Source organism: Theropithecus gelada, chromosome 10, assembly GCF_003255815.1.
Source record: "Theropithecus gelada isolate Dixy chromosome 10, Tgel_1.0, whole genome shotgun sequence".
NCBI lineage: Eukaryota > Metazoa > Chordata > Mammalia > Primates > Cercopithecidae > Theropithecus > Theropithecus gelada.
The window spans coordinates 8,232,693-8,248,671 of record NC_037678.1 but is presented as its reverse complement, the minus strand read 5'-3'; the positions used below and the strand labels follow the sequence as shown (position 1 = coordinate 8,248,671).

The window sequence follows — 15,979 nt, the reverse complement described above, 5'->3', positions numbered from 1 at the left end:
CAGGGGGCGGGGCGCTGGGGGCGGGGCCGGGCGCGCGCGTGCCCACCCGCGTGCGGCGGCGGCGTCGAGGCCGGCGCGCGCCGGGCAGGGGCAGCGAAGACCCCCTACCCCACGGCCGGGTCGCGCGAGGTTCTCCTCCGCGGCCGCTGGGCGCAGTACGCCGCCCGCCCAGTACCATCTTGGCCCGCGCCTCAGGGCCGTCTTGGGGGTGGCCGCGAGCCAACTTTCTGGGGAGTTGGTGGCCCGGAATCTCTCTGGGATTTCTGGAGTTCCCTGGAGCCTCCAATGCCAGAATTGCGCCTCTCGCGGCCCGGGAAGCCCGCGGGCAAGGGCCCGGCCTCCTCTCGGTGACCTGTTTAGTCGGAGAGGGCGTGGGGGCGGCTCCTGCCCACCAATAGCCCTCTGGACCGGGGCCAGCCCAAGGCCTAGCTGGTCCCGCCTGGGTCCCTGGCAGTCCCCGCCCATGGGCGCCGGGTGTCCGTGGAGGAACGGCTTGGGTCCTCTCAGAGCCTCAGTTTCCACCGCGGAAAATGCGAGGAGGGAGGCCCACATACCTCACCTGTAAAATGGACGCTCCAGTTGCCTTCTGCTGCTGCATTAAAAAGCTGCAATGCCAGGCTGACTGCGCGAAGGGTCATGAATTAATTTGCCGATAAGGCGGAGGATTTGCGGTGCCAAGGCCTCAGCCTGTTCCCAGCCTTCCTTTGCAAACCTGATGTGTTTCTAGAGCAAAGAAAGGGCTTGACTTCTTTATAAAGAAAATCGCAATTGTAGAGCAACTACGGTGTAGATGTTGGCGCCCCCAGGGCCATCAAAAGTGACAAGGCCAGCAAGGGTAGGATACGTTGAGAATTTGTGATCCTGCCCCTGACCTTTGACCTGGCCAAATTTTCTTCCCACTTTGGGCCTCAGTTTCCTGTGGGTGAGGAAAGTTTGGATTAGATGTCCCTAATGTTGGCTAAAATTGCCGATTCTAAATTAGGCTGCCGTCTGTCCTAGATGTTAGGGGAGTATGTGGCTTCCTCTCCTGAAGCAACCCAACCTGCAAGTCAGTTGGGATTGGAAAAGTGCTTCCAGCAGCAGATGGGGATTGACAGGAACCAGGGGTGGTCTGGAACCCAGATTGCCATATATTTGAGGTACACAGCTCCCCAGCGGGCCTGGTTTTACTTTTTGACCTTTCACCCCACCTAGCCAGAGATGTTAATGCTTAGCCTTTTCTCAGGCTATCCAAGGAGGGTCCCAGGGTCCCAGAAAGGCCGGAGGCGGTCCTGGGCCCCTTGGCAGGAACATGTCCTTGGGGAAGACAGTGATTTCTTCTGGTTTCTGTCCAGTCTCCCAAAGTGGGGGCTGGCTCCAAAGCAGGTCAGGACTATTCCTGGGGACTTGATTCCCCAACACCTCCTGCATGCCAGGCTCTTCCGGGGCAGAGCTGAACAAGCCACGAGGCCCTGCCCTTTGATTGTTCCCATTGTTCTTCTGAGTTTCATTTTCAAATTCTCAGGCCTCAAGACTTAAAAGACCAGTACCTGGCTTCTCCTGGGGTCAGGGCTGTAAAGGGAAAGGTGGAAGAGGCGCTCAGCACAGGGCTGTGTTTTCTGGACAAAAATAGGAGAATGCAGGGGAGCTTCCTGAAGACTGGTGTTGGGGGCACCCTCAATTTCTTGAGAGAATTCATGAAGAAAGGTGAATCGCTTTTCCTTAGAGTCGCCTGCCCCATCATTCCTCCATTCTTTCCCTTCCTCGTAAGTTCACTTGCGTCTCAGATGCAGGGCCCTGGGGATGGTGACAATCTGTCGCAGAGCCTCATTCGAAAGGGAAGGAATAAAGAATGCAGACGGGTAACCGGAGTCCAGGCTCTTGTCAGCTCCTGCCTCTTATAACCATGCAGCCCCCTCCCTGCCCTTTCAGACCCTGCCAGAACATTGCCCTGATGATCTCCACCTGGAAACTTCCCCAGTCCTAGGACCAGGCCAGCTGGGCCTCTTTATCCCTGAAAGCCTGCCGCTTTCTCTTTTGGTACCATTTGGAAAAAGAACGTATATGGGCATCATAGCCAACAGGAAGACGTAGGTTACTCTTGCACTGTGTGGCCTTGGACAAGTCACTTCCCCCTTTGGGTTCCTCAGCTATAAAATGATAATATTATGTCACTGGACTGGGTGTGGTGGCTCACACCTATAATCCCAGCACTTTGGGAAGCTGAGGTATGAGGATTGCTTGAGGCCAGGAGTTCAAGACCAACCTGGGCAACACAGTGAGACTCCCCCCCATCTGTATTTACTTAAAAGAAAAATAAAATTTTTTTTTTTTAATTACCTCACTCATAAGGTGTTGTGGGACTCTCAAGAGAGCTGCATAGGCTGGGCACATTGGCTAACGCCTATAATCCCAGCACTTTGGGAGGCCGAGGCGGGTGAATCACCTGAGGTCAGGAGTTCAAGACCAGCCTGGCCAACATGGTGAAACCTTGTCTCTACTAAAAATACAAAAATTAGCCGGGTGTGGTGGTGGGTGCCTGTAATCCCAGCTACTTGGGAGGCTGAGGCAGCAGAATCGCCTGAACCTGGGAGGCGAAGGTTGCAGTGAGCTGAGATTGCGCCATTGCACTCCAGGCTGGGCGACAAGAGCAAAACTCTGTCTCAAAAAAAAAAAAAAAAATTCAGTGTAGTACCAGGCACTGTTAACACTAGCTGCATGTTCTATATGGATACAATAGGACACTTGAGTAGACTGAGGCTCAAAGAGTTAAGTTGCTGCCCAAGATTGCACAGTGGCAGGCACTCAATAACTGAGAGCCCCTTCCTCTGAAATCACATTAGTGTTTTCTGTTGTTCTCTCATTGTCTCAAATGCATGGATCCTGTTTTTCCTACCACACTGGGAGCTCTTTAAGGAAGGAACAGTAAAAAACAAACAAACAAAAAAACAGTAGACCAGATTCTTCCCCCTCCCTCCTGACCCAGTCCACTCAAAAATTACTCATTGAACTGAATCAGTGTATCAATTCTATAAACAAAATTAATCCTTTGCCTCTTCCTCTGGCTCAAAGATGGCTTTTGGAAACACTGTATCACTCCTTTTATTACAAACTCCTCTGCCCTCCTCCAGGCGCCTGGGCCACTCCAGGATTACAAATGGAGCCTTCTGCCTCTAGGTCACTGATTCCACTACCATCTGTCAGCGTGGATTGATTGAGGAGACTGGCCCTGCTCGGCAGATCAGTGACTTGCGCAAAGTGAGCCGGGGTGCCTTCAGAGCAGGCGGATGTCCTTCCTCACTTGCCAGCTCTGGTGAGCAGACACACAGCCCTCACCTTTATCCTTCACCAAGCTCCAGCTCTCCTTCCTCTTGGGAGGGGCCGCCTGCTAACTCAATCACACCAAGAGGGAGGCCTGGAATTCCTGCTCACAAGCTCAGGGCTTCATCTGCAGTCTTCCAGGAGGCAACCTACAAAAGCCTCTGGCTAACAGAGCGGGGAAACTCCCCACAGCCTCCTGCTGTGCCTGTCCCCAAGCCACGCACTGTCCCCTTGCAAAGCACAAGGATACTGAGAGTGCACAAACAGCAGGGGTGGAGAGCCTCTGTGGGCACGCCCTCATTCTGTGCCCTCATTCCACAGGAGCCCCTGCTTTGTGCAAGTCTCTGAGCCCACATGGAGGGAGCATGGGGGCTCAGAACAGTTCTTTCTGGTGCAAGGTCAGAGGAGGCTCTAAAGCTACGGTGGTAGGGAGGGCTTCAAAACAGAGGACCAAAGAATACCGAGACGTAGGGGTATGGGCGAGAGCCACCCGCTGTGCCCAGGAGGACTGTGCCCAGTGCAGGGGAAAAAGATGAAGCTGCGGAGTTGGGCAAGGGTGGGATCCTGCAGGGCCTTGTAGCATTGACATGTTTGGCATGGATTTGTTTCACGGGGTCCCACAGAAACTTCTGCTCTCCAGGTTTGCCCCTCACTCTGCCCTCCAGGATAGAAGTGTGGCATCCTAATCTGGGATGCATCCATCTCTCCCCCTGGACTGTGAGCATATGCAGGGCAGAGACACCTCTGCTTCTCTCGGGTCTCCGGCATCCTGTGCAGGGTAGGACACCATGTCCATTAAAATGATGTTAGTGAGGATGATACAACCCAGAGGAATCCAGGCTTACTATGAACCAGGCACTATGCAGATTTCCCTTTGTCACCCCAGTTCTTCATATTTGCAGCAGTCTAATGAGTTTGGTACTGTTATCACTCCTGTTTTACAGATGGGGCTACGGAGGTGCAAAGAGTTTAACTTATCCCAAGTCACACAGCTTGGAAGAGGCTGAGCTGGTATTTGAACCCAGGTCTTCAGAGGCTGCACTCTTAACCACCAGGCTTCCCAGCACTCAGCAAACACTGGAAAGACAGTCAGTGGGACCAAAAGTCTGCAGGCCAATAGGGAAAGAATGTAAGAGGATGGCGTGGGCAGCACCAGCCTCTCCCACAGTCATATATTAAGCACTGGACACTGGGCAGCTGGGGCAGGTGGGGGCCTCAGACTCTCAGACCCCACGCTGGGAAGACCACGGTCTGGCCAACAAGCAGCAGCTGCTGTGAATCGACTGACACATCGTCCCCACAGGTGAGCAGAGAGCCGACACCTGAGGAGAGGCCAAGAAATGGGAAGCCCGTGCAGCCCCGGGCGCACAGATCACACCCACCTGCCCGGCACTCACTGCCCCTAGTGGCTGGACTCTCACTGGGCCGGTCACGGAGCTGGGGCCAGCCTGGTCTCACCAATGTGTGTCTTTACATCATCCAATTCCTTCAGCTGTAAACTGGGCTGGGAGGGGCCAAGTGAGCTGCCTGCCTCAGGGGGTCCTCGCCCTTACCTGAGGGATCCCATTCACGCCTCACAACAAACCCGTGAGGCAGGGATTGTCCTGTTCATTGTACAGAGCAGGAAATGGGTGCACACAGAGGTTAAGAGACTTGCCCAGGTCACACAGCTAGGAAGAGGCTACGACTTGAACTCAGACTTCTCTCCAAAGCCCCTACAGAGTTACTCGGGACTACAAAGAGTTAACCTGAATATGAAATGATCTGACAGTCGCAGTGACAAAGGCATGCTCTAAGCGCTTTTCCTGCAGTAACTTGCTTAATCCTTACAACAACCCTATAAAGTGGGTACTGTTCTTGCCTCATTTTGCAGATGAGGAAACTGAGGCACAGAGCAGCTTGGAGGGGGCAGAGCTGAATCTGACGGGCTGCAGGGCCCCTGCGTCGCTTTGTCACAAGATGACAATAAGGAAGTTCCTTTCCTTTGGGATTATTTCTGCCTGAAAGCTCAAGACTTTTAGCCATATCATTGTCTGGGCTCCACGGGAAGGCAGTGCCACATGCTGAGGCATGCTGGGAAAAGACTTTGTTCCATCCTGTTTTGTTGACATGCTCTTCATTTTTAAGCCTGAAACCCAAGCTTCCTGCTAAGAATTCAAACCATGGAGAAAAACGCAACCATGATAACGGCCACTACTTCCTGAGCCTCCAGTGTTCCCCGTGCTTGGGGATCCATATATGTCACTTAACCTTAGCCTTCATGGCACCAGGGCAGCCTCCATTTTCACCACTGAAGACATGAAAGCCCAGAGTCACTTAGAAGATGCCTGAAGCTGCTAAGTGATGGTGCTGGGATTTGTCCTCAGGTCCTCGAGAGTCCTGACTCTTATCTGCTGGCTCCCCACAGAGGCACGAAGTCTTGTTTGCTGGGCATTTGACAGAAATGTTTCTGCTCATCTTCTGCCACAGATTGGTCCTTCAGCATCAAGATTCCTGGACCACTTATTAATAGAAGGCACCAGGACACAGGTGCAGGGATGCAGAGCTGGATGCTGCCTTCTCAACAGGAAAAGCCAAGAAACGCAGATGCCAATGCTCAATCAACTCCGTCTCTCCCTCTAGTGACTTGGGAATAGCTGCCCTGCCACCAAGGCGATTGTCTTCTGGAAGCAGCCACGCCGTGTGAGGTTCCTCATCACTGCCCTGCATCTCCCTGCAAGCTCTCGGGGATAACTGCCAAATCAACATTTGATTCCAGGGGAGCAGAAAGCAGCAGGAGCCGTGGATTCTCCAACTCTTAACTGGTCCTCTTAACTGGAGCCACTTTGCCCTGCCCACCCATCCCAGTGGCGGATTCATTACAGTTATCCAAAGCCAGTTTTGACTTTGCTCCCCCGGCTCAGAAGTCTGTCAGTGGGTCGAGTGGCTTCATCATTCAAGTTTATTCCTATCAGCCTGGAATACAAAGCCCTATCTGGCTCGGCTTGCTTCTCCAGACCTCTCCCAGGTCTCATTCTGCCTCTCCGCCTAACTAGACGAGCTGGCTTCCTGTCCTGTGCCTTTCTGCTCCCTGCAGCAGGAATGCCCTTCCCTCCTCCCCACAGATTGAAATTACACCCTCTTTCAAGTCTTACTCAAATGCCACCGCCTCCACACTCTTACCTTAACACTTACTCATTCATTCAACAAACATTGATAGCCCTTATGGCAAGCATTGATCCCAAGGGTCCCTGTGGTCATGAAGCTTATGGTGCCATGCAGCGGTTAGAAAAAGAATCATCACATAATCATCTGATAACAGCCATGATACAAAGTAGTAAGAAAGTGTGACAGGAGCACAGCAGGTGTACAACAGGGACCCTGAGCCTTGGGGATCTAGGACATTTGAGCTGAGACCTGAAAGACAAATAGGAAGTAACCACATGGTGAAGTTGGAGGAGAGCTCCAGGCAGAGGGCATGGCATGGGCAAAGGCCCTGTGGTAGGAGGGAGCAGGTAGACTTCCAGGAAGGGCACCAGGGCCTGCAGGGTAATTTAAGTGAAATGAGAAAGCTGGAGATGTAGCTGGAGCAGGACAGTACAGGCCACAAGGCTTTGCGACTTTATCCCTGGGCAAAAAGAGGAGATGATGAAGGATTCTGAGCAGAGGACACAAGCCAATATGCATTTAGATGCGATCCTGCCCTGTGGCTGAGCCTCTTCTGAGAAGTGCAGGCCCTGTGTCATGTCACCCTGAACCTCAGTCATCAGGGTTTTGAATGCGAGTTTCCATATCCCTCCTCCTAGACCAAGCTCTCAAAGGCAAGGCTGACCTCTGGTCTTCAGCTTCATCCCCATCAGCCAGGCCAGTGCCCAGCACAAGGAGCTGCTCTAAAAACATACGTGGGATAAACCAGTGACCAGGCAATATGCTTATCAGCATTGCCCTGTGAAGGAGCAAGGCTGCCTGTGAAGCCTTCCACATTCTCTAGAAATTACAAAGTTCAAGGGTTTTAGCGAGGCCACAACTCAGGGAGCCCTTGAGAGCCAAGCTGGCATCCCACTGCTGCGCACACCCAGCCTAGGCACACAGTATGACCCTGCCCAGGCATCTGCCCATAGCTGTCAGGTGAATGACCAGAAACAGAACCGAAAGCTCTGTAAGGTGCTCTCGAGGTTACAGAGCATGTTTCACAGGAGCAGTCTCATCTGACATAGGCAGCCCTCTGAGCTGGGTAGCTACTGCTTTACAGATGAGGAAACTGAGGCCCAGGAGAGGGCGGGTCCTCAGCAAATCAAAACAAAACTCAGACTAGGACCTAACAAAAGTCCAGGCTATGAATGGCCCCCATAGGGTTAATAGAGCTTTCTAGACATTTCTTTGAAAACTACTGTAAAGTGACATATTTCCTCAGGATGTCTGTCACGCCAGCAGTGGGAGCCAACACACCAATTCTCAGAGGCTGTTCCCCCTGCGCGGCAGATCCAGACGCTCAGCTCCCAGGCCCCGAGGCTGGCGGCTTAGCCCAGGGCACAGGAGGAGGCTCCCTGGGCTTGGCGCTGACTTATAGCAGGTGCTGAGGGAATGCTCAGGAGAGGCAAGGCTGATTCAAGAGGATGACAACAGAGAACGTTCCTAGAGCTCGCCCACCAGCTGGGCATGGTGCTAAGTGCATTACCTGCATTCACCCACACCATCCTCACAACACTGTGAGTACAGTGACCATCCCCATGTACAGGCATGGACACTGAGGCTCAGAGCAATAAATAATTAGCCTGAGATCTAATGCAGGTGAGTGCAGAGGCCGGCTCTGAACCCACACATTGCCCTTAAGCAACCTCATGTCCTGAGCAAAGGTGAGCAGAAACATCTTGGGAAGAGGGAACCACGACTGTATCTTCTTCAGGAGCCATGATGGCGCAGGGCACCCCTTCCCCTGCCCACCTGACGACCATTATTCCCATGATCAGTATATCCCTCTGTGGGCAAATAATGACAGACATGCATGGTAACCACCCCTTTACAAGTTTTGTGCCTCCCCAGCCTCCTCCCCTAGGGCTCTCTAGGCTTCCTTTACCCGTCCTGCCTTAGACGGGCTCCCAGCATCATCTGCCTCTGTGCCTTCTTGGTAGTAGGTGGGTGTTAAAAAGAAAGGAAGGACCGGGTGCGGTGGCTCACACCTGTAATCCCAGCACTTTGGGAGGCCAAGGCGGGTGGATCACCTGAGGTCAGGAGTTGAGACCAGCCTGGCCAACATGGTGAACCCCCATCTCTACTATAAATACAAAAAATTAGCCGGGCCTGTGGCACGCGCCTGTAATCCCAGCTACTTGGGAGGCTGAGTCTGGAGAATCACTTGAACCTGGGAGGTGAAGGTTGCAGTGAGCAGGGATTGTGCTGCTGCACTCTAGCCTGGGCAACAGAGCGACTACGTCTCAATAAATATAAGAAAGGAAGGACAGAGGGCGATGTGACCTACAGCAAGCTCCCTAAGGTCCTGCAGCCTCAGCCTTTTCACCTGTAGAATGGGGACATTAACATCACCCCCCCCCCCCCCCCCACCGAGGGCTGCAGACACACAGGGCTCAATCAGTGACCATGCCTCTAAGTGAAGTTGCCGTCATTCCAGCCTCAGGCGCCCCATGAGGTGGGATCATTCACCCCGTGAGCAGACAGGCTCAGGGAGGTGTGGTGCCTGCAGTCACCCAGCAGCCACAGCGGAGCAAGGGGTAAGCCGCACCTGTTGAATCCCAAAGCTTCTGCTGAGGGGAGGAGGGAGAGTGAATGAGCCACTGGGGGACTCCGTGGTAATCAGGCTCACAAAGCCAGGTGTGGGCTGGATGTGGCTCCCCAGCCCCATAGACACCTCCCCAAGTGCTCCTCACAGGGGATGGGGGTGGTGTCTATGGGCTCATGTGCCCTCTGGGGAGCTGCTACTGGGCTGGGCCCTCTCGGTTCCCCAGCCCAGACCAGGTGAGTTACTAGCGGGGACAGGAGGAGAAATGGGAAAGCTAGGCAAGAGGTCACTTATCTGTGGGCTGAGTGCAGAGTGGGAGGGAAGAAAGCATCCTTTCTGGAAAAATCAATGGGCAGATGATACCGCCCAAGTCACTACCTACATGGAAACCTTCCAAGAAAATCAAAGCAACAAGAGAATCACAGCCCCTTAGAGCAGTGGCAGACCTGAGAGGTGAAAAGACCCAAGTCCGCCTCACACAGTTAGGGAAATCAAAGTCCAGGATGGTGGTCATGACTCGCTCAAGGCCCCATGGTGTGTAGGTGACTCTGCCATGTATGAGGGGCGTCCAGCCCCAGGCAGCTCATTTACAGTGGTGGGTGGGCCTTTGTGGTCTCCATGCCTCACACTCCAGCCATCCACTTCCCTCTGTTCCTGCCTTTGCTAAGCAAGGGGGCTGGTTTAGCTTCACCCAGAAAATACCAAATCTCTGGGGCTCTTCCCTGCACACTTTTAGTTTCTAGGCTGCCCTGGGCCCTGCTGTGCCCCTACATGTGGCTCAGAGTCGGGAGAGACTATTAAGCTAATACATAGTTAGGCAACTAGAACACAGCCTGCAGATCTCACAGTCAGTGCTCCTAGGTCTTGGCTATTATTACCAGACATGATGACCACCTCCATTTTACAACTAGGGAAACTGAGGCTCAGATGGATTCAGTGATTAGCCCCCAGATACTAGGTGCTAGAGCCTTCACTCTCTGGAGCTGTCTTTTTTTAAGCTAACAATTATTCAGTGCCCCCTGGGAGCCAGGCTCTTGCTGGCTGCTTTGTGAGAATGATCTCATATAATCCTCACCTCAGCCCTGTGATGTAGGTATTATTATTGCCCAAGAACACAAAGACTCAGAGAGGGCAGGTAACTTCCTTGAAGCCACACAGCTAGGAAATGGCAGAGCCAGGATTGAACCCAGGCAGTCTGGCCCCAGGACGTTGGCCACCCCTCTGTGCTGCCATCTCAGTTGGGGATAGGTCTGGGGGACTAGCCACCCCAGTCTCCCACAGGAGCCTCCAGTCATCTCAGGGTCCCAGGCAGGAGGAGCTGCTCCTGAACCCTTCACCCCTTGATCGGCATCCAAACTGCTTCCCCTCCAAGTTGGTTCCAGCTCAGAATGTGGCCTGGGCTGGTCCTGAGACTCCGAATTAAAAGAAGACCCAAGTTGGTCCTTAAATTCAAGTCTGAGGCCATCTGGGAATCCTAGCACAAGGCAGCCTGAGAGAGGCTGACTTGGGAGCAGCTAGAACAAGCCAGCTTTGCAAGAACCTGAAAACAGGTCCAAAGTGCTAAGACACAGGCACATCCAGAAGGCGAGTTTGCAGTAACAGCGGTGTCCATGTGGCAGTGTCATCAGGTCAAGTTCTCCCTTCCTCCAGAAGTGGCTCCCCAGCCAGCAAAACAAGGGTCCCACTTCCACTGTCACCGCCTCTCCCCACTGGTCCCTTCCAACGGCTTCAGCCACACAGTGCAACCCACCTCTTACACCCTGGATGCGCTGTTCTTGCACTTCCCTCTGATGGTACACCCTCTCCTGCCTTAGCATGGCAAACTCCTACTCACTATTCAAGGCCTTCAAATGCCACCTCCTCTGTGAAGCCTCTCTTGATTTCCCTGTCAGAATTCACAGGGGAACTCAGGGAAAAGATTTCTGTGGGGAAAAAACCCCCTTGGGGTGAGTTTGCCCAAAGGAAGTGAGCCCATCACACCATCTAGGACATGGGGAGAGGGCAGCTGTTCCATCCTGGTGGTCCCACTTCCTGGGGGAATCTGAGTCTGGGTCTGCTCCTCTGAGCTCTAGGCACAGGGCTCCTCTATGCCCAGCTCTGGGCAGGTGCCAGGAGTGCAGAGGGGAGGCCTTAAATGTCCCTGTACCCAAGGATGGTCACCCAGGCTCTGCACCCAAAGGCCTAACAGGGAGACAGACCCACCTCTGTGTGATCAGGACTGTGAGAGGGCACAGAAAGTGGGCCAGGCACAGGACCGAAGTCCACCTGAGAGGAGGACGGGGAAAGCTTCCTGGAGGAAGTGAATTGAGACCAGAAGACTTGACCAGAAAAGAGAAGATGGTGAGGTCAGGTGAGGGACCAGCTCCAGGGAAAGGGAGACTGGAAGGAGAGCCACAGCCTTCCCCTGACCCTCCACCTGTAGATGGTTCCTGCCCTGGCTTCTCAGCTTAGAACACACAATCTCTGCTGGGGCCTGAGCTACGGCCTGGCCCTGGTAAAACTCACTCCACCACGCATTCTCTGGAGGCCTGCTGTAAACACACTGACCACCTGCGTCCATGTCACTGCACCTGTCTGAGCCCTGTGGCAGCGCAGAGACTTGTACCATGGCCGCTTCCCGGCCCACGGCAGGCTCAAGCTCCCTTGCCCTCATGGGCCTGTCAGAGGAGTCAAAGTCCAGGAGGCTGTGCCAACAGCCCCTGGCTGCAGAGCTGTTCGCCAACCTCCAGGCCAGCACTGTACACTGTAGCCGGGGGAGTGCCCGGCCCTGGCCTTCATTCTGCAAAGCCCCATCCCAGCCTCCGTCCCAGGTTCTCCGTCTCTGGTTACGCTTGGGAAGCAGCTGCGGGCAGAAGTAGCCTTCAGAGACTCAGGCTGCCCAGGTTAAGAGAACGACGGAACCGTGACTCTGGCTGGGGCAGAGACCTGGGAGAGAGGTCAGGGAGCTGGGACAGTGCCTAGGGGTTGGGAGAGCTGCCCAGTTCTCCTCTGGGGTGAGCTGAGGAGGGGCTGCCATGCCTGGGAGGAGGGGGCCGGCTTCTCCTGCCTTGCCGGCCTGTCTGTCTCCAGCTCTTCACTGTAAAATAAATGGAAGACGCACACGCCAAATAGAAAAAAAGGGAGGGCCAAATAAAGCCCCATGCCACCCCACACGGGCTCCCTCCGTGGGTCTGGGCCAGGGCCTCGGCCTGGGTTACTTGCTGCTGCTTTTCCCGGGAAACCACTGGTGCCAAATTTGCATTTACCACAAACAGAGACAACACAATGTCATAATCCTTCTCCTGTCATTCTCCGCTCTCTTCCTCCTCCCACCTCAGACACACACACGCTAACACAAAATGACGGCTCCCTCGACAGCCTGAATGAGCAAAGCCCTCGATCTGCCTCTTCATTGTTGGCGTTTCTCTCGGCCCTCGCTCCGTGCCCATCGCCCAACTCGCAGCAGACCACCCACTGCCCCTCCTTTGTCCCGCATCACCGCTGACAAATGGCCTGCTGGAGGTGGAAGAACATGCCTGGAAATAGTGGAGGGGGGCAGAGGGAGCAGCCAGCCCCCGCCCCCCGCCGCTCTGCACCCTCACACCCGGGCTGGCCACGCAGGGCGGCTGCATCTGGACCAGAAGGGACGGGGGCGGGCATTCGGCCCCTGGGACTGTGACCCGGGGCCCTGCCCTTCACGCCCCTGCTGCTGCCGCGCTCCCTGAGCAGCCCCCTCGGGCCCCTCCTCTCCCGGCCACCCTCCTGGGCACTGCTCTGAACATCCCCCGCCTCCCCGCCCTCCATCGCTCTTTATGGCAGTTTCAAAGCTACAGCCGCCACTCGAGCAGCTGCGGCCTTTGATGGGGACAAGGCAGTAAAGGCCGCCCGGGAGGCCCCTGCCCAGCCCTGCCCTGGCCCGGCGCGGCTCCTGCCCGCCCCCGGGGAGCCTCGGGCCAGGGCAGCGCGGTGCGGCGGAGCACCCGGCGGGCACGCCTCGCACGCCAGAGCAAACTTTCACGACCGCGGAAGAGGCATCGCGCACACCGTTACCTTTGCAGCCGCATCCTTCCCTGGCCCTTGCCCCAGACCCCCTGCCAGCCCGGCGACCACCGGGGAGGAAAACAACTCCTGAGCCGAGGCGGGGGAGGAGGGGAAAGGAAAAAAAGGAGAAGAAAAAGGAAAGGGGGGCAGTTTCTCGGCTCTCAGCCTCCTCGCGGCTCCTCCTGCCCAAGCCGGCAAGTGAAGTCACAGGGCCGGGGCGGTGACATCAGCTGAGCCTCTGACATCACGGCCCCTGCCGATCTCACCTCTGCAGGGTGGAGATGGAGGAGCAGCAGGGAGGAGGGATGGATGGATGGAGGAGGGAGGGGAGCACCCGATCCCTCCGTCGCCTTCAACTGCGGAGAGCGCGTGCCAGCGTGGAGGGGGGCAGGGGAGGGGCGGGCTCATCTGAAGAGTATGTCTTATCTCTATAGATAGGGGCGATTATGTGTCTATTTATAATTGGCCCCAGAGTGAATGGCTTAAAAGGGGCCAACGCCCACCACAGGTGAGAACCGCAGCTCACTGCTGTGCTTGGAGACTGTGGGGTAGAGGCAAGTGTGACCATTCATAGAGCACCTACTGTGTGCTGGGGACTTGCACCCAGCACCTTAGGTGGTGGTCATGAGGACCAGAGAGGGCTGCATTTTACCTGGCAAGGCTCAGAAAGGGAAGGGCATATCTGAGCTGCAAAGCAGGAGGGTGAGTTGGGATGTGAGGCCAGCAAAACAGCCCAGAGCCTGAAGGGCTGGTTGGGCAGCTCCAGGGCTTTTTAAAGCCTTCATAGACCACTGAAGTGAGCCCAGGCTACCCCCTACAAAGGTGAGCTTGGAAAGGGCAGGGCATGGCAGTCCCAACCACCCTTTGTCCCAAGTCCCATCTCAGAGAGGCCACAGCAAGAGGAAGCCTGGCTTGGGGTCCTGGCTCTGTTTCTCTGTGTATGGCAGCAGCATTCGTTCTGAGGGGCTGAGCACCTACTACCTGCAAGCCCAGCACAGGCACTTCACACCCCCCTTCCTACCCCACAGCAATGCCTGAGAGGTAAGCACCAATGCCCAGAGTCAAGATGGGGAAACCAAGGCCCAGGAAGCATTGGGACAGAACAGAGACCCAAATGGCCAGTGCCTAGACTCGGGGCCATGGCCAGATCCTTGGCCTGAGCCGCCTACTCCATAGCTATTCAAGTCATCCTTGGCCTGGTGGGCCTTTCCCGTCCAGTGTTCCAGCTTCTGCCCTCCAGTGAGAGGCCATGCACTTCACTCTGCCATGCTCGCTTCAGCCCGAGGCTCCTGGCCCAGGGCCTCTCCAGGCCCTGCTCTGCCTACTCCACGGCAGCACCCTTCCCCTCTTCCCTGGTGCCATGGGGCAGCTGGGCTGCTGACCACTGGCTGCCCCAAACTTGGCACATGCCTGCCACTAAGCTTCTGTGCCTGGCATCTGGTGAGGGCCTACTAAGCGCCAGGTCCTGGTTATCTCATTTCATCCTTTCCATATCTAGGATGTCAGGGTTTCAGATAAGGACACAAGGCAGCTCCCACTGACGATAAAGTACTTCCATTCCTCCTGGCCTTTCCCAAATCCTGGAGCTAGTGTTCCCACCTCGGTCCTTGGGACCCCCACTGGGCAATGCCCTAGTCCCTACCCCTACCAAGGGCTGGGTCTGCACTTAACACCTAACATGGTACAGAATCCACACGAGGCACTCAGTAAACCCTTCTAGATAAACTGACTACTCAAAGATTACAACTGGAAATGCCAATGAAGAAACCTAGAACAAACACCTTCATTCTGTTCTTTTTTTTTTTTTTTTTTTTTAAATTTTTTTGCAGGGAGGGGGGTCTCACTATGTTGCCCAGGCTGGTCTCGAACTCATGGGCTCAAGTGATCCTCCCACCTCAGTCTTCCAAAGTGCTAGGGTTAAAGGCATGAGCCACTGCATCCAGTTCTTTAAACAAACCATGCTCTCTCTTGCCTCCGGGCCTTTGCACAAGCTGTTCCCTCTCCTCCCCCTACTCCCACCACTTCCTGCATTACATGAGGGTCTCGACTTAGACTTCACTTCGTCAGAGAAGCCTTACCCCCAAGTCCAAGTCAAATGCCACTTTCTTTGCTTTTCTCTCATAGCAGCTCATATGCTGTGTCCTGGAAGGCAGGAAGAAATGGTGGAAAGGGGTAGGGACTCTGAGGCTGACTGCTCAAGTTCAAATCCTGGCTCCCCAACTTGCTCACTGGGTGACTGTAGACAAGCCACTGACCCCTCTGAGCCTGCCCCACCCTATGTGAAGCTGACAGCATAACAGCAGTGTCCCTTCAGAGGGTCTCAGCACAGGGCAGACCCTCGAAAGACCCTAGCAGAACTGTACCTGCCCCCTCTCAGTGGGGCTCTGAGATTGGCCAAGGACATGGGTCTGTCATCCTCTGCCCCTTGTCCTCTGACCCACACAGTGCATACTCAAGAAATATGCCCTGAGGAACCTAGGCAAGGTTGACTGAAACAGTGAATTGAAGAACTGCAATTCAATTTGGCAGGCACCGACATCAGGCTGTCTGGTTTTAAATCCTGGCTCCACCACTTCCTTCCTGTGTGACCTTGAGCAAGTTCCTTCTCAGAGCCACACATGCTCCACCTGTAAAACGGGGATAAGAATAGGACCTACCTTATAAGGTTGCTGTAAGATTACATGAGATATGAGATGCAAAATGCTTACAGCGGCGTGGCCTCTCCAAGCAGGAGCCGATCCCAGTTAGCCGCCAGCATGATTACTTTAGCTGATCAGGGTCTGCAAGGTGTCCAGAGGACAGAGCACAGTCTGAGAGAGATGTTCTGTGGCAGTGGGAAGAAAATGAGCTTCAGGGGATCAGAGACGAGGCTCCAAATAAGCTTGCCAAGCCTCAGTTTCCTCCTTTGAAGCAGGGTAACACTCTTTATGTCACTGAGATTTT

The 15,979-nt window shown here is 54.8% G+C and overlaps 2 protein-coding genes across 2 annotated transcripts in view; one reads left to right on the top strand and one right to left on the bottom strand.

Annotated features, from left to right (window-relative positions):
• The window catches only part of LOC112633192 (calcium-binding protein P-like), a 40,484-nt gene extending 35,894 nt beyond the window's left edge, over window positions 1–4,590 (top strand). Inside the window, exon 4 of the mRNA XM_025399639.1 lies at window positions 4,245–4,590. Coding sequence (XP_025255424.1) covers window positions 4,245–4,307 — 63 coding nt within the window. The 3' untranslated portion in view covers window positions 4,308–4,590. The remainder of the gene's footprint in view (window positions 1–4,244) is intronic.
• TCF20 (transcription factor 20) overlaps window positions 1–13,140 on the bottom strand; it is a 126,075-nt gene extending 112,935 nt beyond the window's left edge. Inside the window, exon 1 of the mRNA XM_025400021.1 lies at window positions 13,046–13,140. The gene's annotated coding sequence lies outside the window, so the exon portion shown is untranslated. The remainder of the gene's footprint in view (window positions 1–13,045) is intronic.
• Window positions 13,141–15,979: the final 2,839 nt, after the last annotated feature.